This window comes from Lycorma delicatula, chromosome 9 (genome assembly GCF_047948215.1).
Source record: "Lycorma delicatula isolate Av1 chromosome 9, ASM4794821v1, whole genome shotgun sequence".
Taxonomy (NCBI): domain Eukaryota; kingdom Metazoa; phylum Arthropoda; class Insecta; order Hemiptera; family Fulgoridae; genus Lycorma; species Lycorma delicatula.
In genome coordinates, this window is record NC_134463.1 from 71041409 (window position 1) to 71064092 (window position 22684).

Consider the following 22684-nt stretch of genomic DNA (forward strand, 5'->3'; position numbering starts at 1 on the left):
TTCTCCCGGCGTGATTCTCCTTTGATCCGTCTACTGAAATCCTTTCGATGCTGACGCCTTCTGGCCTAAAAGGAACACGCCTTTTGGAGACCCTAGTGTATGGAGAATGCTCTATACTCCTCTCGCCGTAAGGAATCACAGGTGCTGACAGTGAAAGAGTAATATCGACTAGCTTACGGCCAGCTAGGTCACCTGATATTTCTGCTGCAGATTATTTTCTCTGGATATTCAAAAGGTTGTGTATTCAAAAATAATCCATACACTATTGAAAAAGTGAAAGATAAGATAATTAAAGTATAACGAGAAATTGGAAGAGGTTCATTTAGAAGGGTTGCACGAAATATGAAAAAGATGGTTAAAGGTTTGCATTGATGAAAATGGTGGACACTTTCAACATTTGTAATAAAAAAATTTAATATAAATATTGTTTTGCACAAATAATTGAAATATTTATAACTAATCGCATTAAATATAGCACATTATTTGATTCGTTTAGGTTAAGTGGACTGTAAATAAAACAAATACTGATTACAGTTAACAATTGTATATTAACATTTTCATGATTTAATTTAATTTGTATTACATTGTTGAAAAATATATATAATTTAACGAATGTACTTGTCTACTGAGTGATGTGTAAAATATGTGTCTTCAAATGATAGATCGAGACTAGCCGAGACGAGACTGAGACGAAACTAGACTGTCAGATTATAGTGCTGAACCACCTTATATAGTGTAGATGGAGCCGAGTGAATCGCCAGGAGCTGTGTGAATCATACGGAGCCGAGTGAATCGTCAGGAGCTGTGACCAACTTTTTTTTTCCTACATCCCTGGGCCGGACATCCACTTAAGTATACGCGGCCCAGGGACGTGTCCATTTACTCTAAGGAGGCGTCCCCCACCCTCCGGTTGTACACCCGGCACGGCAGGTTAGCCTCCCCGGTCTCGGATCTTTACTTTTTGCTTTACTTGCCTCTAATCCCCCGCTTCGGAGACAAAGTCTAGCTATGCCGTCCCTCACCCCCTCCGCGGGGGACCTAGTCTCGGTCTTGATGCCACCCCTCAAACCAGCGGTGCGGGCCGCAGAAAGCACAGAAGCACCCCCTGAACCCACACCGCCGGCCGGGACTCGGTATTTTCTCTTTCCCCATTGTCTCCCCAGGAGTTCCCTCCCCATCACCGGAACTCGCATACCTAGGCATACGGGCCCTCCGAGGAGGGACTGTCTTCCCTTCCCTATTCTGTAGTTACAGCCCCTGTCTTCTCACTTCCTCTTCTTTTGTTCTGAGTACCTCTCCTGCGAACCCCAATTTGTCTCGTTGAGTACCATCCAGCTAATCAAATTCTCTGGTGTTATATTATTTGCTGTTATTTCGTTCCTATTACGTTCCCATCTACGACAGCTGAAGACCGTATGTTCTGCGTTGTCTACTTCTTGGCAATACGCACACTGTGGTGTTGACCTTTCCCCGATTCTGTTCAGGTATTGTCCAAATGAGCCATGTCCGGTCATCATTTGCGTTACATAAAAATCTAGATTTCTTCGTTTCTTACCTATACAGTCTTCTATATTTGGAATTAACCGTCTGGTCCAATCCCCAACCTGCGAGCCAGTCCATATGTCTTGCCAGTCACTCACTATAGTAGCTTCCACTTCATTTCTTGACATTCCTACAGATCTCAACTTACGTCCCTTCACCTGCAATTCAATAGGTGGCACCTCAGTCAATACGCATAATTACATGTTTATAACTTTGGATGCATAAAAATTATATAAAATAATTTATTTTTGATTGACAAAAAGATAAAAATATTATGTAAAAAATAGAAAGGTTCCAAATAAGGCATCCTAAATTCACATTACTGAGACCACACATTCTAATCCGAATTATTTTCCAAGACCTTACTCCGTAAATGATTATTTTTCTGACTTCATATATAAATATTTTATGCGTGTACTATTACGAAAAATTAATTGTACATGATTCTAGAATTATTGGGGATAAAGGATAAAGGATAATGTCCTTTATCAATTTCATAATAATTAATTCATACCTAAAAAAGATACGAAATCCACTGTTTTGTTGTTTAATAGCGTGATAAACTTTGTTTTCTTTTAATTCTTGAAGATGAAAAAATAACGATTAAGTTCAGAATGAGAATTTTCATGTCTGAGATTTGAAAAAAGTATATTCATATTATTTAACAGATATGACATCGTTCATTTACAATATTTCTTATAATTTAAACATAAAAAATCTTATTTATTATTTTTATTTATTTATTTATTATTATTATTATTGGATATGTTACATTTTATCTTTCCTATTAAATCAATTTTCCTAAGATTCACTTAACATTTTTAAAAATACAATTTTTTTTTGTTACAATATTTACATGTACCAGTTTTATATTACTCCGGAACAAACTTAATCCATTTTAATTTTTATTTAAAAACAGATTTATTACAAACTGATGATAAATAAAATTATTTAATTTTTTTTAATAATAGTAATTATATAGATTTTTATTTAAAAAAGTTTGGTTGTTCCGTCGTAACAAATCCAAAAAGAACCGATGTTCTTTGGTGGTTGGGTTTCAAAGATTATTTCTATTATAACTAACAGTAATTTCTTTTTAATTTAAAAAAAAATATTTTTTTTTAAATAAAAGAATAAGAATAAGTATAGAATAATCTAACTAAAAAACTATAAAAAAATTGTCTTTTAATTACTTTATTTCCCACCAGGCTGGTCTAGCGGTGAACTTGTCGTAAGTTACTTGTTGAACAGCTGATTTTTGAAATCGAAGGTTCTGAGATTTAAATCCTAGTAAAAGGTAGTTACTTTGAATACTGGATTTGAATACTAGACAGTAGGTACTAGTGTACTTTGATTATTGGGGTTCAAATAACCATACATCTCAGGAATGATCGATTTGAGTCTGTACAAGACAACATCTCATTTACAAGTCATACACATCAACCTCAATCAATTGAACCATGGGGGGGCTTGCTTATTGTTCACTAGATGAACAGATTGCATCGTACGCATTAGGAATAATAATAAAAAAATTAGTTTATTGTTGAAATATTTTGAAAAAAAAATCATCATTGAATTAAGATTCATAGAATTGCACAAATATGAGAGATTTAATTATATATATATATATATATATATAAATTCTCCCTTTTTGATTCGCTTATAAAAAAACTGACTTTTTTCCTTATACAATTAAAATATTTCTGAAATCTTTTTTTTTTGTTCTCTCACATTTATCTGGACTTGGTGCCGGTGGTTAGTGGTTACAAAATGGTACACAGCCATTTTGGTTTGTATATCACCACGCAAAAAAAACCGGCATGTTTATGTCCTCTTTCCCCATTCTTGATTTTACCTTGATAACTGCTAGGGAAAGAAAATATTGTGAAAAAAACTTTAAATATATTTGTACAGGCGTATCAAAAACCTCACTGTTTGACCAGATTGGGCGATAAATGAGTCGATTTTTTGTGTTTTGAAATTTTAAATTACGTTCGAATTATTTGAAAAGTGATTCATTTGATCAAAGCTTCTCAGAAGAAGGTGAACGTTATTTTCCTTATAGTTATTATTACGTATTAGATAATTAATAGTTATAAACAGTTATAAATAATAACTTCTGAGGCGATGAGATCATAAATACCAATGCATCAACTAAATGAAAGAGGTTCTCAATTAAAACCCACAGTTTACACTAAAATTTAAACTATATTTCGCTTAAAATCAGTGATTTATAAATCATTTTATTTATTTTTAATTATTTATTTCAACAGGAGAAAAATTAAATTGATTACATTTTTTTTTTTTTAGAACTAGAATTTCTCAGAAAAGGAATACAGGCTCTAACCGATAATATAAAGTACAAGATAGCTGGAATTAATCTTAGTCAACTATTTTATCCTTAATATTTTATATGGTAGTCGAACCTAATGTACGCAAAATAATGTTTGATTCTTGGTTAAAGTTAGGTTAACTGAAATCAATTCTCACGTCATCTTCTTTAATATTTTTGTGTTTTAATTAAAAATATCTTCGGCGCAGATATAGATGGGAGAGAAATAATGGATAGTTATTAGCTTTTTTCTTCTCACATCCTCACACTACTGAGACCAACACTCATACATACTTATCTAGAAATCCCTATTTTTGTCTTTTGTTTAACTCAAGGGACCTCGAAACACGGAGAAATAAAAAAATTCCAGCATATAATTTAATGACATCAGTACCTTCCTTCAAATATAAATTTTTTAGCAACTTGGCAAGGAAAAATATTTATTTTATCATTGAAAACTCAAAAAAAAAGACTGTTTACCTCTTGAAGGGGAACGCCTCTCTCACGGGAATTTCTATTTGCCGTGTTCTTTATCTTTAATCTTTTATTTTCAGAGATTTCTCTTTCTTTCCCTTGCCACAATTTTACTTCCTGAATAATATATTTTACGCTTGAATCACTTTAAGCTTTTAATTTTTTATTAGTTAAGATTACGTCATCATCATCTTCAATAACTTCGTACGTCTTCCAGCGTAAGATCTACATTCTTTTTTGCATTTTTTTATGTCAAAGAGTTTATAAGTCAAAATAGGAATAAGAAACGTTATATTACGATAAAATAAATTTGAATCATATGAATATCTATCTAACATTTTACAATACCCAAATCAATTAGAGCTCCTTTCCCAGTCATTTTATATAAAATGATACGTTACGATGAATTTTAACTAAACTCTAAATATTTTACGCCATAAAGAAGGATTGATTATGATAATTTCAACCCAAAAGCACTGCATAATAAATTTAGTTTTCAATATTTACGCATTTAAATAAAGGCGTAAATATTAATGTGTATTTTAATAAAAATAAAAAAATACTGCTGCTGGAAGGCCGTTCCAATACTGCTTTTCGGAAGAAATAAAAAAGTGTCCTTTCGCATAAAATTTGTTCTACGCTTTATTTAAAAAATCAGTATTCATTGTTACCATAGGAAAAAATATTTTCACTTCATATTAAATGGTGTGTGACGAAGACATTGCTGTTGCCTACACATATTCTACAATACTGAGCAAATGCTATGAATCGGTGATCCGTTTGTTTACGTCTAGCAGACAGAAAGATATATCTAAAAATATGGCTTCGTTAACACCAGACTGCAGACTATACTGGAATGAGATAAGCAAAAAAAACACTTTGAAGATAACCAATCCATTTGCTAAGTTTTTTAAGTCTGTAGACATTCGGGCGTATCAAATTGGACCATTTCATTAAATAAAACATTTTTTACTTTGAAATCTCACTGTTAAATCGTTCAAATGTTCATGTATTAAATGTTTTTCTAGGGTTAAAATTATTTGGTTTGATTCCTAACCCTAACTTCTCTTTTATTTTTATTGATAAATTATTATCAAATTATAAGCCGGTAAAAAATATAACCTAAATTATAAACGTCAGACCCAACGAAAGTGGCTTTTGGATATCCATAGGCAAACGGCGACAAAATTAGTAGTTAAAAATCTATTTTATGTAAAATTTAAGTATGTGATATAAAAAAGATAAGTTTCGCTTTTTATCTATATAAACATTAAAATCACATAGCCATCCGCCTGTGGTTGTAGACCATGTACTTGCGGTCTGTTATAATACAAAATCAAACATTCCGGTTCTGAAAAATTTACGAGTGAGCCCCTGATAGAAAAAAAAACTAAGATCAATCCACTTTTGTTCGAAACCGATATAAACTGTTCGCTTTTTGGCGGTCTGGAAATGAAATATAAATTCTGTTTATAATATTAAAGCACTTATTTGTGATGGTTTTATTAAATTTAACACTACGTCTGTTAGTATTGGGAAATAGCCAGTACAAATTAAACCCTCTCGACCACTGCAGGAATGGTTTTATTTACCCAACCTTGAGCTGAAATTATTTATTTACAAACTTAAATCAAACCAATCATATACCAGTTAATCTAAACCTACGGACTACGAATATGATAAAATGTAACATGATTACCCATTCGGTGACGTCCAGTAATAACCAGTTAATTTATGTTGTAATTCGGTGAACGATAACACTAGCATAATTCTCACTAGACATCATTATTGGAAGATATATGGGTACTTTTTTGTTTTACACCCCTCACTTTTTTCGAATTTTTTCACATAAAAATTACTTAATATAGCATGTTTTCTATAATTTATGAATAAAAAATTAGAGAAAACACACTAATGTGCTGTTTTATACCGGTCATTTTAAAGATATTAGTCAAGGTTAGCGACCAAAGCAAGGGAAGGTTAATGTCAGCTGAAGCAATAATTTAATAACGGATTGGATTGGCGAGGGGTTGAGGGACAGCCCCCTGCGGAGCTGCCGTTCGTCTCTGTTTGCACGGATGGGCGGCGGTGATGAGACAATAATCTCCCTCATTCCTTCTCTAAAAGACCGAGACCCGATGTGAGTGCCCTCTACAGAGTGCTCTCACTAGAGACATTGGCGTCAAGACCGTGTCCCGGCTTCTGAGGTGGAGTCCAGGAACGACATAGTCGGGCTTGGATACACCACCCTAGGGGTTAGAGGCAGGCAATGAAAAGATCTAACCGGCGGGCAGACTAGACTTAAGGCCGGCTGACGGGGAGGCCGTTTGAGTAGACAACCCTCTGCGCTGTGCTTTGCTTTGTTGTGGGGTTAGGGTGAAAGAAATAAAAAATAACGGATTGGAAAATGTACCTGGGAGAAGTGTGAGCGTGTACTGATCATTTATTAAAAAACCCATAACAAGTAGATGGTCCAGGAATGATGATAATAATAGACGAGTTCTCATTTACAAAAAGAAAGTTCAATAGAGGCAGAATTCTTTTAAATCAGTGGGTATTTGGATATAAATCCAGAGAAATTCTAAATATAATCTAACTAAACTTAACCTACGCTTGCTTCGCTTGCTAGCTAACCTTGACTAATTAACAGTAAGTTTTTGCTTACATAAATAATAAATTTAGTAATTATTGCAATTATTTATTATTTAAAAAATCAAAACATTACTATTAATTAGTCAAGGTTAGCGGGCGAAGATTAGATTTGGTTAGATTACATTTATAATTATAAGCAATAATGCTTATATTTTTAATACGTAAAATATGATAATATGGAGATTGTTTAAAATGACCGGTATAAAACAGTATATTAGTGTGTTTTCTCTAATCTATTGCTGGATTGTTTTTATTGAGTTGTAGGGTTACTATGGGGTATTTCTCTAATGTTTTATTCATCAATTATAATGAAACATGTTATATTAAGTAATTTTTATGTGAAAAAATGCGAAAAAAAGTGGGGGGGGGCGTAAAACGATAAAGTACCGATATATGAGCCCAATATATATTTTAAGAATATTACAATAGAAAAAAAAAAATTTTTTACCATCTGTTAGATACCCTTTAGATTTGTAATATCAATATACGAAAAATCCAGAATGTGAATAAAATCGTGTTTAAAAAATTTAAAACAAAATAAAGTTGTTTTCAGTCCTATAAAAATTAAAAATGACAAGGTTTTCTATTATAATATAAAAAGATATAGAATAGTTGATATAAACAATTTATTCATGCATAATCAGTATATATTATAATAGTTTTATAAAAATTTGAATTAAGTTTATGCATATTTAAATTCATTTAATAGGATTTTTTTGAACTGCTAAACTTAGTTGCAAAGTTACTTTGGCGGCGCCTTTCTTTGAAGGGAGTTAAACAAACTGGTGTCACGATACGATAAATGCTTGATTTGGGCAAAAATTACTTTGAGAAATAATATAAATATGCATGTAACTTTTATATATAGTTTTTTTTAAATTTATTTTGTATATTTTTATTACTCAACCGGAGGTTAATTTATAATTCCCCAAAAATTAGTAAAATGAAAGTTAACTACATCAGCACCAAAAATCAAATGTATAATAATTTAAAATTTGATTTTAATAGTGTACATCCTAATGTATGAATTGGTTTATAGATAACAAATATAAGCCTAACGTTACAAAATTGAATAATGTAAATCATTTTCAGTAGTTATCATATTATAATACTAATACATTTTTAAATGATATTTTAGAAATCTTAGTTATCTAGAATGACTTTGTTGTCGTTGTTTTTTGTTGTGCCCCTGTTTAATTAATGAATGTACCTACAGCTTGGTACACCGGTGGAACTGCCTGGCCAGGATACGTAGTTAATTAGAATTCAGTAGCAGGTGTTATTGTATCCGATTGACATTATGAAGGAGCCGTTGGAGAGTTAAATTATATTTGGTTAGGTTTAGCCTCTAATTATCAACGTGCCATATGAAAACCAACTATATCATTTCAATGGATACTATACTAATATTACCTCCTATATATTACTGCATAGAAAAAGAACTATCTATTAGGCAGCAGTATTTGAACAACTTTGTTGCTTCATTACTATCACTTTTTATGTAATCCTTTTGGAAATGTCATTAAATCTAAAGGAGTTTATCCTTACAGTGTCAATAATATAAAGTTAGTGTTCAAAATACAAGCTCTTTCTTTTGTTGATGCCTTGTTTTTTATTTTTTATTTTTATTAACAAAATCACCATAGAAGATTGAATATACAACAGTATAATTAATTACGTAATGTCAATAAATCAGTTTATACTATAAATATTTGATTAATTAAAACCATAAAAATTATAATAGACAAATTCGAGTGCCCAAATTTCCGTCTTCCGTAGAATATCAGTTATATTCGTAATCACTTAACCACAAATAATTGTTCTCACTTCCAGCGAGAGCGTTTGAAATTCATTATTTCTTGGACGATTTTTTATTCAAATCATCCTCTATTTCTAACCAAGTCGCAATAATCTCACAAAATCTATGAGATTTCACACTCACAAATCTGTTTCAAACACGGTTTCTTAATTTTACAGATTACGTAATCTCGTCTTGGCTATCTAGTTTGTGTACTATTTGCAGAGATCGATTATAAACGATCCTAAATTTTGAAGAATAGAAATCATTCCACTGGATAATAATAACCTGATCACATTTTTCAGCGATCAGTGTTTGCTTTAATTATTGGTCGTATGGTCCCTTAAAACTGTCTATTACAAATATAGGAAGGATTTGGTAATAAATCGCCTGCTTGATGCTCCCAGATGAATTTTCTCGTAATTCGGTTAAGAACTGATTTATTATTTAGCTATCTCTTTTCTTGTGCTCGTAAAAGAATATCGGGTGGAAGTTTTTCATCTTTCCATAGACGTTTTTTTTCCCGTCCAAAAATATTGTCATCATAATCGAGCAATGTGCAATTGTTTTCTAACCGTTCTATTTTGTAACGTCCTATTTTTTCAACCTTCATTCCGGAAAAAATGGTGAGCCTAGTATATGGGTTACTATTCTATCTTTAATTTTAAAACTCTATACAATCTATACCACCGTTAGGTATTGCTTCAGAGAATGAGATGAAATGATAACTTCGTAATGGGTGAAAATGCCTTGCTTGACGGAGATTCGAACCCGGGACCTCCGGATGAAAGGCCGAAACGCTATCACTTCCGCCACGGAGGTCGGCATATTTATAGATTTATTTTTAAATAAGGATTTTGTTTAAAATATGAAAAAATGATTCTTTAATAAATCAATCATTTTACAATTGATGTATATCAAGTGTATACGCGTAGGTTTTAGTACGTGTGAATTTAAAAACGAACTTAAATTTCATAATAAATGAATATAATTCATAATTACCGGCAAGTAGTTGAAGACTTCCGGCTACTTTAGCTGTGGCTGTGTGTATAACATATGAGACACAACAAGCAGCGACCGCTGTCAACGCTACAAGTAGACTTAAAGCACTTCCTAACCCGGCTAAAACTGTACTTGCTTGCCACCATGGACTGGGTATGTCCCAAAACCTGGAAATAAAAATAAATAATGAATTAATATAAACATAAAGTAGTATAGCCTTATAAAGATGCCAAGGAGGATAGAATTTTGAAAGAGAATAAAGAAAAGGTAAATTTTACTGTGTAAGGGATGAAAAGATTTAAATAACTTAATGCAAACTTAGAAATTAAATACGATTAAAAATTCATGGAGAAGAAAGGTTTATCCAAGACTTGACTTATCACAGTGAGTAGAATTAAATAACACGATTTGAAAATTACATTCACGTTTTAATTTAATGCACTTAAAAAATGTTAAATACATATTTTTAGAATATTCCTAACTATTGCTTATATGAGTTGTGATTTTTTTTTTATTTATAAGTTTAATTCTATGAAATTTAGCTTCACTGTACAACCTAAAAAATAAAAATGATTTCATGCCAGTAACATTGTCGAATGCGACAGAGATATCCTGTTATTTCATAACTTACGTAAAAAAATGTAAATAAATGGTTAAATCATTTATTTTTTTGTTATCTGTTTTATTAAACGGATTATTACTAAAAAAAAATTCATTGCCTTGTAATTTTTACCCCATTCTGAAGATAGTAAAGCTATTCTGCCGTGTAAGACTATTTTTGGTATTTGTATAAAATACTAACATTTGACCGAGCTGAAAACAGAGTTGAAATGCAAGAAATCCTTTTCCAAAATTGTAAACAGTAGGCAAATATTTCACGTTTCGATTCTTATATCATAAAAATAATATATTCGCTTATTAAATATATTGAACGTAAGTTAAAAATTTATTTATTTATGAATATAAATCTGAAAAAAGATGATACCTGTGTTTGTTAATTTTTTAAATATTAATATGATTTCATGTATAATTCTTTTTGAAAGCCTATGTTTTTAGGTATGTTAAAACAAATATTTTGTTACATATCATATTCTTTCCAAAGAAAGAAGTATTAATTTGGAACTGTTTAGTTATTCCGTTTGACAATTGAACTCAATCGATAAAATAACCTATCTTGTTCTTTAGCTTCTGTCAGATACTGAATTAGATTCTTTGGTCCTGTGCCAAATGAAATTTTTGTGGTGTTAATTTTTTTAAATAAAAATTTTTTTTACTATTTACTTATCTCGCTATAAATAAGACGCTTTAATACACATCAAACAGATTCAAGACGAAAAAGAAAGTGAAAAAGTGTTGAACGACCAAAAATGTTAAAATTAAATTTGTTTCATTGATGCGTCCAATCGCCACTGATGTGACATCATCCGGTCATTGTGATGCAACCAAAATCGGTACTAATATTTTATAGCAGCTATATTTTACTAGTTTTCTCATATTCCGTACAGTTTGTTACTGTAATATCTCAATCATTGTACATATGTATACTTCAATCATTGTACAACTGTGTTTTTCATGTTATCTAATATTTGTACCATTGAACGTATTAAAATTTTGTAGCAGCTGTACTTTTCATGTTTTCTAATTTTCTGTACAGTTTGTTAGTGTAACAGTTCAGGTACTGTATTTACTTTCCTCGATTTAGAAATAAATTATTAATGCAGTTAAAATGATTTATTTTTATTTTTATAAAATTTAATAATTAAATCTGTTTACAGAAGCTAAAATATTATTACAATTGAAAGTCTAACAATACTAGTAATTAACTAATGTAATGTACTAGTAATTTAATTAATGTACTTAAATTCATTAAAATTAACAAATAAATTAACTACATTTCAAGAAGACAGTTCAAATCCCGGTAAGTCTTGGAATTTTTTATATGATACAAAATCTGTCTATCACAGAATGACTGTAAGGGATAAGTGTAGGTTCGTGGTTTTTTTTTTTTTTGAGAATAAATAAATAAATTATATATATATATAAACAAAAGATGTGATAGATATTACATAAATACAGCCAATAAATAAAATAGTAAACTGCCCAAAAGTCAGTTTCACCAATTTTGTTTTTTGTCTTCAGTCATTTGACTAGTTTGATGTAGCTCTCCAAGACTCCCTAACTAAACGTTAAAAAATATTATATCTTTAATACGTATATCAGAGAAATTGTTCAAAATGTTGCCTTTCTTCCTTTAAACACTCATACAGGCCACCGATCTATGCATATTTTTGCAATAAAATGTTTACTGGTTTGAAAAATTGAAAATTGTGTTTTCAAGTGACAGCTTAAGGAAAAATTCTAGTCACTTTGATTTGAAGAAAATACAATGTCTTTGACAATTCCCAAGAACAAAAAATCACCAGACATCAAAATACATGAACGTGGTAATAATTTACTTATTTCTCAGGTTCCTTCTTCTTCATGAAAGGTTAATTGATGTAGCCTCTAACTTGAAGAGCTTAGGGGAAAGGCACCTTATTTTACAGTCAAACTTAGCCTCAGTTTAATACGGATTGTTTAATGCTCGAGAATATAAATATCGCTTTACATTTCAAGATATTAATCAGTCGTGACACTCCCGTCGAATAAATATGATCCTAGAATTCCTTTTTTTTGATCCCACATCAAGCATGAATTTCATGGAGTTACTTCTCCGTAATTCCATGAGGTTTTTCATCAGACCGGTAAACACAATTCTAATGGTTAACTAGGACATTTAGTCTGAGGCATAAATGAGGCCTATCAATGCTTAGAATTGAGGATTTGCTTCACAACAAGTAATAAATTCTTCACAAAATTCCATCCCACTTTCAAAATCATTTTCATGAAGAGCATAAATTAATATTTATCGTTTACACATGAACTTCAATTTCTTTAGAATCTTTCGTAGACTTTTTCTAGATAATTTCACCTTAACAGAACCATTTCTCATTGTCGTTTGAGAATTCTTTATTAACGGCTCTACAAGTAGCCTGTTTTTTTTTTTTTAAGTGCAGTGTTTTGGGTTTAGCTAATTGCAGAGCATCTCCGATGCCTCTATTATTGTCAAATTTTATGTTCAGCTAATTAAAATGTTCACAGATTGAATTAGTAATATTGCATGGAATTCTTTATGGATAGAAGCAGAATCTGTATTACTTTTCTCTGTACATTGAAGCATAAAATTTCGTTCTTGTTCTCAATCTTCAAACAAGATTATTCTTTATATAAATACAAAAATGGTTGAACAATAATTTGATATAGTAGTTATACTAGCTGTTTCAAACTACAAAACCAATATTTTCACCTATTATAGAATTTGTATGCACCCTAAAACCGGATTATTATTCACTGTATTATATAATACTCCTGAGATTTGCCTTTACGATAAGATATTTTAGAATAAAGATGTGGTGAATTAGAGAAAAAAATAATAAATAAGAAAGATTTAGGTAAAAAAAAATTAAATTTTTTCTGGAATTGAATCCAGAAACAAAATGATTTGAAAGGCGGAATTTTTATAACTGATTAAACAACCGGTCAGCAAGTTGAATATAACATCATAATATTCTGTTCAAGGTAAAAAACAAAAATTAAATATTGTTTGTATATATAGATTCTATCCTTTCCTATATGATGTTTATTTTTTATTAAAAATAATTATGCGAAAAATTCTAACCACTAATGACCTCTCATTCTAAATTCGAATAAGTGATTTTAATGTAGTGATAAAGAGCTCATTCTTGTTTTTATATTATTGTAATTTTTATGATAATTATAATATTTAATGATAATTTTATTCATTTCCTTGTATATGATTATAGCGGAAAAATTCACTGTTCATTTTCAACAGATCTATTAAATAAAATAATTATTAAAAACTAAAAAAACCTGACTACTAATTGCACACATCTACCTAGAATAATTATGAAAAACAAAATCGTTAAACAAGCTTTTCTTTCTTGTATTTCTTCAGGATATATCCTGACACCCTTTTGGGGAAGACTCCCGATGATCCCGGTCGCCACATAACCCCCTCCATTCATAGCCGTAATGGGCTTTAACGGAGGTCATCTTTTTGACTCTTTAAACCTGATAACAAAACGCAGTTATCAGTTTGGCCTCTGTCAATTTGCCACCGATGCAAATGCCTCGGCAGACATTTCCATCAGTATATTTACATAACCTACTATCGCCTTCGTATTGCCTCTTCTAACCATGATCACCTATCATAACTTGAACCCTCAAACATCAAATTAACCGATTCGCGGAAGCGTAATTCCTGCGCCTTTCTCTAACACCGGAGGTTCCATACAAAAACCATTCCTTTATCTAACTTCAATTAGACTATGCACTCGGATCATAAGATTGAGTCTTTAAAGACCAAAAATACTATCCTCTTACCAGCAAAACAAGTGTTGATTTCAACAACGAAAATTTTGTCCTATAATTCTTCAGGATACAATAATTTAGTCTGCGATGTGGAATTTAATATTATTTCTACATTTTATGTTGTATTCGGGCGCCTGTTCTTGATAGTCGTAAAAGTGGAAGCCATTAAAATCACCATCTCATATAGCCTACACAAACACCTACCTTTTTTTTTTTTTTTTTTGAACTCTACTCCCCTGGGCCAGTCCGACTGGTTGGTATTGCGCCACCGAGGGGAGTGTCTGTTCTACTCTAATGGGCCTTCCCACCTACCGGCTATAAGTCCGGCATGGCAGGTCGGCCCACCGGTCAGTTCTTTTGAGTTCTTTTGCCCCATCCGTATATCGCCACGTCACGACAATACCATGCATTGTACAACACCTACCTACAAGATGAAATGTACACGTAATATTAAATTTCACGTCGCTAACTTATTATAAACTGAAAAATTTCGTAAGAAAAAAAAGAGAGACTTGTTTAAGTACTTTAGTTCGTTTTTCTTAATTATTCCAGATAGATGTGTATAATTAAAAGTCGGAGTTTTTGTTTTTTAATAATCATTTTATTTAGCGCTCTTTTGATGTTTCTATAACTTTACCATTCAATATCTTGATACGATAGTAGTATTTTTTATCTTATTGGAAACATCGTGCTATTTAAATAGAAATATAAATGCTAATGAATGATAATATAGATGCGTGTTGTGATGCATTCCTTCTTCCTTTTGCTGAGCACATTTTATGTTTATATCGAGAGAACGTTGAATTTTTCGAAAAATACCATATAAACAAAAAGATTTTATGGAATACTAAATTTGATATAGGGTAATTTTTTAATTTTGGGTATCGCCCCCCCTTCTCTTTAGATATGACGATTTAAGATAGCTTATGTTACATCCAGACCAAAGACCTGCTGCTACTCAAAAGTTGGTTTAATTGGTTGGATCATTGAAGCTAAGAAAGGAACAAACAAACATACGTTAAATTCATTACCCCACTACTTTGACAAAACTGACAGTCGGGTTAAAAAAAAATCAATTAGTTGAAAAGATTAATTTTAAATTTAATTGTGCACTTAAAAATTAATCGCCGATCTAAAAATCAACTCATTTTTTTTGAAACTGTACAAATAGAATTTGTTATGCTTCTTCATTTCGATTCTCCGAATTTCACGTTTCAAGGAAAAAATAACTAGGTTGCAGAACTTAATTTATTGATTAATTTCGTAAAAATTTTAATTTTTATTTAAAAAAGAAATTTAATTTAAGGTGCTTATTTATTTTTTTTTTTATATAAAAAAAAGAGAAATGCATGGATGAGATATATCTATGAAGTATCTGATTAAAGATATCAGCGTTATTTTGATTATCCGCATCGGTATCGTATTTGCGGGTTTCTATTTAGTTGAATTTCACTTCGTAACATAAACATTATATATTATGGTTATTTTACACGTAAAATAAAAATTTAAAACGTTAATGGAATTAATGAAAAGAGGCAGAACCAAGTGACCCAGACAATGAATGAACAGATGTGTATATATATATACATTTTTTTCCTTTTATACCTCCCTCATTCATTTAGTAACTCCCTCTACATTTCTTTCTTCCAAGGCGAAATATCTGGTGGATTGTGAAATATTCATCTGTGTTCCTCCACTTTTTTAAATTTTCCACTTTATTTAACAGTAGGAGCAGTTCTCCCTGCATCAGCTCTACTATTCCTTTCCTTAGTTACTTACCCGTCCCACTATTTCATAATTCCCTTGAAAATGAAAACGTTGGATCTCTGCTTTTTTTTCTTAACCTTCCCGCCTTGTTTTTTGTTATAGTTTATAAGTTATAAACTAGTTATAAGTGACTGACTTAAGTTTGAAATCATATTTTATGTTTATTAATAATGCGTAAGTTATTTGGATTTCTCTTAGATTGTAAAATCTTTTTCAAAATTCCTTGATTATTATTAATTTTTAATTAAACATTATGAAGTATTATAGGAAATTTTAAAATAATTTAACATATTTTAACTTTAAGTGTGTAATCCATTGTATCATCATTATTTAAGATTAAATAGTGGATCATTATAAACTTAATTGTGTAGATGTACACCGACGGTGGTACAGAGTGATTCAGAGAACCCACCGGATTGGTCTAGTGGTGAACGCGTCTTCCCAAATCAGCTGATTTGGAAGTCGAGAGTTCCAGCGTTCAAGTCCTAGTAAAGCCAGTTATTTTTACACGGATTTGAATACTAGATCGTGGATACCGGTGTTCTTTGGTGGTTGGGTTTCAATTAACCACACATCTCAGGAACGGTTGAACTGAGAATGTACAAGAGACTACACTTCATTTACACTCATATATATCATCCTCATTCATCCTCTGAAAAATTATCTAAACGGTAGTTACCGGAGGCTAAACAGGAAAAAGAAAGAAAGAAAGAGTGATTCAGAGCGTTGATTTGTAATGAATTTACGAAATCGATAATTTTAATTTATAGTTAATAAATAAATAGTTCACTAATATCACATCCATTATAAGGGGAAATATAAATTATTCATATTTAAATAATAAATTTTTAGCGTTTAAATGATGAAAAGAAAGGAATTTTAGATAAACAATGATTATAACTGTAAGGATAAAGTATTACTAAAAATGAACAAAAGCCAACGTCTGGTCGACAAATGATCTGAATTTTCCCCTTTTACAGTTTCTCCATTGTTACGTTACGATAATTAAATTGGTCTAAGGTAATTTACAAAATTAAATTAAAATTCCATGTAAATTGAGATTGTTTGTGTAATAGTGTATTGTGTAAAAGAATGAAAATAAGCGGATTACAAATTTGTCCTTCACCAGATGTTTTCCTTACATCAATTAATTTAAAATAATATAATTTCGTAAATATTTTAATTAATAATATTAAAATTAAATTTAATGGTTATCTTATTTTTCTAATAGCGAAAGATTAGGGGCCACATTTAAAAAGTTTCATGTAACATCTCAAAAATTCTAAAAACAGTGAGATTTTTAAATTTTCAAAAATTCATGTCAGCAAAAAAATTCTCAAAAATTGTTTTCTTTTTAAGTACTCTTCTTTTTTGAAATTTTTCAAATGTATTTTTAATTCATTTAATTTAGTTAAAAATAAATGAGTAAACATTCAGTATTCTAATTATTTGGTAATAAAATAATTTAATCATATAAATCAAGGATAATTAATATAGATAACTAATTACCTAATTATTTTCAACTATATATTTTTTTTTTTTTAACTATATTTTTAAATATAATTAACTAATTACCTAAATTATTTTTTATACCTCAATTTTGGTATCAAGCTTGTTTAATTCCTAAATTAAATCTTTCAGATAATATCTATTTACACTTACTTTTTTTGATGTTCAATATTATTCACATTTATCTTTCATAATTCTCTTAGGATTTCTTTTTAATTGCAGTCTTTCTACATCATACTCTTTCCTACATTTTCTAATATAATTATTATATCATAGTCAGAAGGTAATAGATTACAATAAACTATTTCCTAAATTTATCCATGAATGCATCCTATTATTCCTCTTTATTAAATTCTGAACGATGGATTTTGGCCACATGTAGGCAGAATTAATATAGTAGATTAGTAGAGGCGTTAGAAAATTTGTATTCTAGATATTCAATCCTCGCCGAAATCAATAATGCAATCGTTAACTTGAACAATCGCAACACACAAGTGAGTTTATATTGGATCCCTAGCCACGTGGGAATTACAGGTAATGAAAGTACGGATTCCGCTGCTAAAGACGCATGCATTTAGCACCGGAACAGTTGTCTTTAACTCCGACAAATTAAGGTTATTGTGTTGCCACGGGATTCTTCAAGTAGAAAAATTCGCAGAGGAAGTGGTCCTCTGCCGATTACTCTTAGGACATACCAGAGCAACTCACGGTATCTGATGTCATTAGAAAACACACATCTGTGTACATGATGTGATTGCTGCTTGACTGTACGCTATATCCTTGTGGATTGCATATGATATGCAGTCCTGCGGCGTAAATTTAATTTCCGAAAAACATTCACCTTATCCTAGGCAATAATAAAAAGGTTTTAGATTGGTTATTGTTACTCCTACAATGTTTACAGTATGCTTCATAAAATTTAATGTTATTTGCCTTATGACACTAATCATCAATTTTTACTTTCCTGTCTGCCGCTATAGGTGTAGAAGGAAAATTATTGAAATCGGTGCAATTTGGGCATATGCGGTTTTCACCGGATCTTAACGTTTTGACACCAAAAAACAAAAACCGGATGGAAATTTTCCAGATGTTAATTTTTGTATGCACGTGTGTTCGGTGTTGACTTCTAAATCACATTAATATCTCTAGAACTACTGAACTGATTTTGACCAAACTTGGTCAGATTACTTCTATATACGGGATATTGATATCATTAAATTTTAAACTTAAAAGTCCAGAGGGTGAGGCTGTAGAGAAAGGTCACCCTCAGTATCTCCAGATTTCGCCCTATTAAGGTCTTATTTTTCCTAGGCACATTAGTTAAATTATAAAATAATACTTCCAAAAAAAGATTATTGCAAAATCGCACTCCCACCCCAATATTTGTTCTAAATTAATGGCTAAGTGGATATACTTCGTTATTAGTACCCCCTCTCCCTGCACAAGGAGCGCTAGTGTAGCACTGACGTACAGCTGCTGCAGTTGTCTTTTTTTCTTTTTTTTCCTGTTTAGCCTCCGGTAATCACCGTCAGGTATTACTTCAGAGGATGATATGTATGAATCTAAGTAAAGTGTAGTTTTGTAGTCTCAGATCGACCATTTCTGAGATTTGTGATTAATTGAAACCCAACCATCAAAGAACACCGGTATCCACGATCTAGTATTCAAATCCGTATAAAAGTAACTTTCTTTACTAGGATTTTAACGTTGGAACTCTCAACTTCGAAATCAGCTGATTTGTGATTTGTCACCACTAGACCCGGTGGGTTACTGTAGTCGTCTGCTATGTTGTAATTTCACAGATGAACGGTAGAATTAAATAAATGAATAATATTTAAAGTGTAAAAAAGTATTTAAAGTAGCCGCTAGTACCGCCACACCCGCGCGAAATGAAATACGGCATGGCACGCGCTTTAGTTAGAATCATTGAAATTAGATAAACAACAAATATTATATTTAAATCAAATGATAAATATTTTAAATTAAGTTATGTGTGTATGTGTTTGTAAGCGGTACATTAGAAAAAAACCACTTAACGGCAAATTTCTACAACTGTGTTGTCAACTTTCTTTTTTATAAATCTACATATATTTACTTCCGTCATCTCGAAGCATGTTACAATGGTTCTGTTGTAGACGACAACAGAAAGTTTTTCAAGAGAAAAACTATATAAAAGAGGCATAAGCAAAGGGAATACTAAAAAAGAATAAATAAAACATAAAATGGGGGAAATACTTTGAGATCAGAAATAAATAGAAAATTTCATCAAATGGAGGAAAGGAAAAAAGTGATAGTAGTAGAATTTAGTTTTCCATTAATATATGATGAATTAAATACTTTAATTTAATGTTAGCAACAAAATATTTAAAATAATATTAAGAAGAGAAACAAGATTTATTTATACAATAATTAGCAATCAAATAAATTTCTTTCATTCGAGAAATTATTATACGTTTTATAATCTAAAAAACCTCCTTGTTTCCATTTTATTCTAAAAATTTACTGAATTTTACGCAATTTCAAAAAACGGTAAATGCTTACCGTAGACTTTAGGTAGACTTGAAAGATTAATCCAAACGTCGTTCAGTGATTTTCTTTAATATCAGGAAATAGTAATCATTCTAGAAAAACTTGCATTACTCATATAACCAAATTACCCCTGTATTCTTATTTTAGAAAGAATGAGTAGGCTTAGATTTGCTCGATAGACACTTCAGAATTAGGCATATTGTAGACCACTGCAGAAAACAGAATTCTCGGATTAGTCCACCAATAGGGAACCTTTAAATTCATATTATGAATTCATTTGTGCTTTGAGTTCCAGTATTCTTAGTATGGTTTTAGTAGCTTCCCATCAATACCCATAGGTAACAGGTATTGAGAATAACGCTATGAGAATGGTTGCCGGGTTTATCAGGTCTACTCCCGTGGAATGGCTCCCGGTATTGAGCCACATACCACCTCCAAACCTGCGCCGTATGAACGCTCTTGTAAGAGAGTACAAGAAGATTATGGACAATCGAAACCTGCCAATACATGAGGACATTGAGGATGCTAATCGCGATCGCCTTCGATCTAGAAAGCCACCTATCAAAACAGCAATTGCTGCCACAGAGAATGGATTTAACCTGACTGACGCCTGGCATCGAGAATGGACCACAAAGCATAATAACCAAATCCTATGTATTACTCAAAGGCCGCCGGGTTTGACTTGCCACGTAGGACATGGTCAGCGTTAAACAGAATACGGACTCAGCATGGTAGGTGCGACTATTTTCTGTATAAATGGGGTAAAACACCGACACCCCTTTGTGAGTGTGGTGAAAATCAAACTGTCAGACACATCACAAAAGTTTGCTCTAGGACAGTTTATGAAGGGAATCCTGAAGATTTCCTAATGATGATTCCAGAATCAGTAGCATATATTAGTTTGTAATTTTGACTGTAATTGGTGTTATGTTTTGGTGCCATACGCTAAATAAATAAAATACCCGTAGAACCAACTATAACGGAGAAATAGTCAAAAATAAATAAAATGAGTAGTATTAAGAAAATTTAATATACCCGCAGAGGAAAGGAAATAAAAACGAACAACCTCACTCAGAGGATACCTCAAGACAGCAAACACCACCCTATCCACAACATCACTACAAATCAAGGCATTTTTACTGGGATGAAAGTAACTTGCTGATGAACATTTATCACCAATTAGTTAAATTAATGCTACAACAGAAACAATTTCTTTTTTAATCATAAAGTGACAACTGAGGTTAGAATTCTTAAGGGTTCAAACCTCATTCATTTACAAAATTGTAACGTTTCTTAGAAATAAATCTTTCTTTCATCCATAAAGAATTTTGGAGAAAGGATTTTTTTAATATGAAATTTTAAATTTAGATAAAAATAAAGATATTCACATTTAGATCTGAAGTTGAGGTTGGAAAAATCTTAGAAAAGTTGCAATAATATTTAGCAATGACACTTACGGTTATTTCTTTGCTATAATTATTTTTAATTAATTTAATGAGTTAATATTTTAAATGGAATATAATTACATTTCTTTTGATAAATCTTTTTTCGTATAATATTGTTGAATAAAAGCCAAGAAGAGAGAAAAACGAGTGAAAAAAAAACACCTACAAATTTCTAAATTGTGTTGCGGCTGCTGAAAGAAGGGAAGGACGAATGACTTTTGGCTCTCTTGTGTTAGGTAAATCATTGTGCCAGAAGAAGGTTGAAATAAGGACGACTTGAGTAAACGTTTACACAAATAAATTCAGTTCCCGTCTTGTACTCTTGTAGAAGGTTAATTTTATTTCAACTATAACTCATGCCTTAAATTTATAAAGCCTAACGTAACCTATTTCAGACACTTTGTTATCTACGATGTTCACTCTATTCAGTTTATCTATCTCTTTTTAACGTGCTATCTTTTTGTACACTCTTAACACAATGCACACCTCCTACTAATTCTCTCCTTGCATTGTCTCGTTCTATTTGTATATTTGAATTATCTTATATCTTCCCTGTTTTTAGGTCGGATTTGCATCTTAACAATATCTATGTTTTATTGTTAGACGTATGCAATAATTAGAATAAAGCGTGTTTTAAAATAATTATTTAACTTTATTACCCGTTAATACATTTTATTATCTTATCATAGTTATTAAAAATCGTAACCAAATAAAATAGATAAAAATGAAACGACGCTTTTAATATGTTTATTCAAGTTTAATTTCAACTAGGCTTTTGTGTGGTGAACAAACAAAGAAAACACTTACCGTATTTCATTTCTCTCTTCCATCGAAAAGATGATAAACACCCACACGCCACTCTTCTGTATTTCTTCTTTTTCTTTGTTGTTTATTCTCGTCTATAGAAAGAACATTCTGTAATTACTTCTCGTTTTAGCTATCTCTTTATCGTATAATTATCTTCCCATTTCTTTTATTATTTTTTATTTTTTTTAATTTGGTTCTTATTTAATTTGTAAAAATAATTACCTTAACATTGTTTTTAAACGTTCAATGTTATTTTAAATTATGAAAAAATAACATTTACTCATATAAATTCGATCGATTCCAGGGTAGCGCCCACAGTGTAATTAATTAAAGAATTTCAAAACATTATAAAACAATATATATATATATATATATATCCTGTAAAATTATATTTCT

General features: G+C 31.0%; 1 protein-coding gene across 1 annotated transcript in view; it reads right to left on the bottom strand.

Moving 5' to 3' along the window:
* Window positions 1-22684, bottom strand: part of LOC142330568 (LHFPL tetraspan subfamily member 6 protein-like) — a 182836-nt gene that overhangs the window by 37868 nt on the left and 122284 nt on the right. Inside the window, exon 3 of the mRNA XM_075375942.1 lies at window positions 9801-9967. Coding sequence (XP_075232057.1) covers window positions 9801-9967 — 167 coding nt within the window. The remainder of the gene's footprint in view (window positions 1-9800; window positions 9968-22684) is intronic.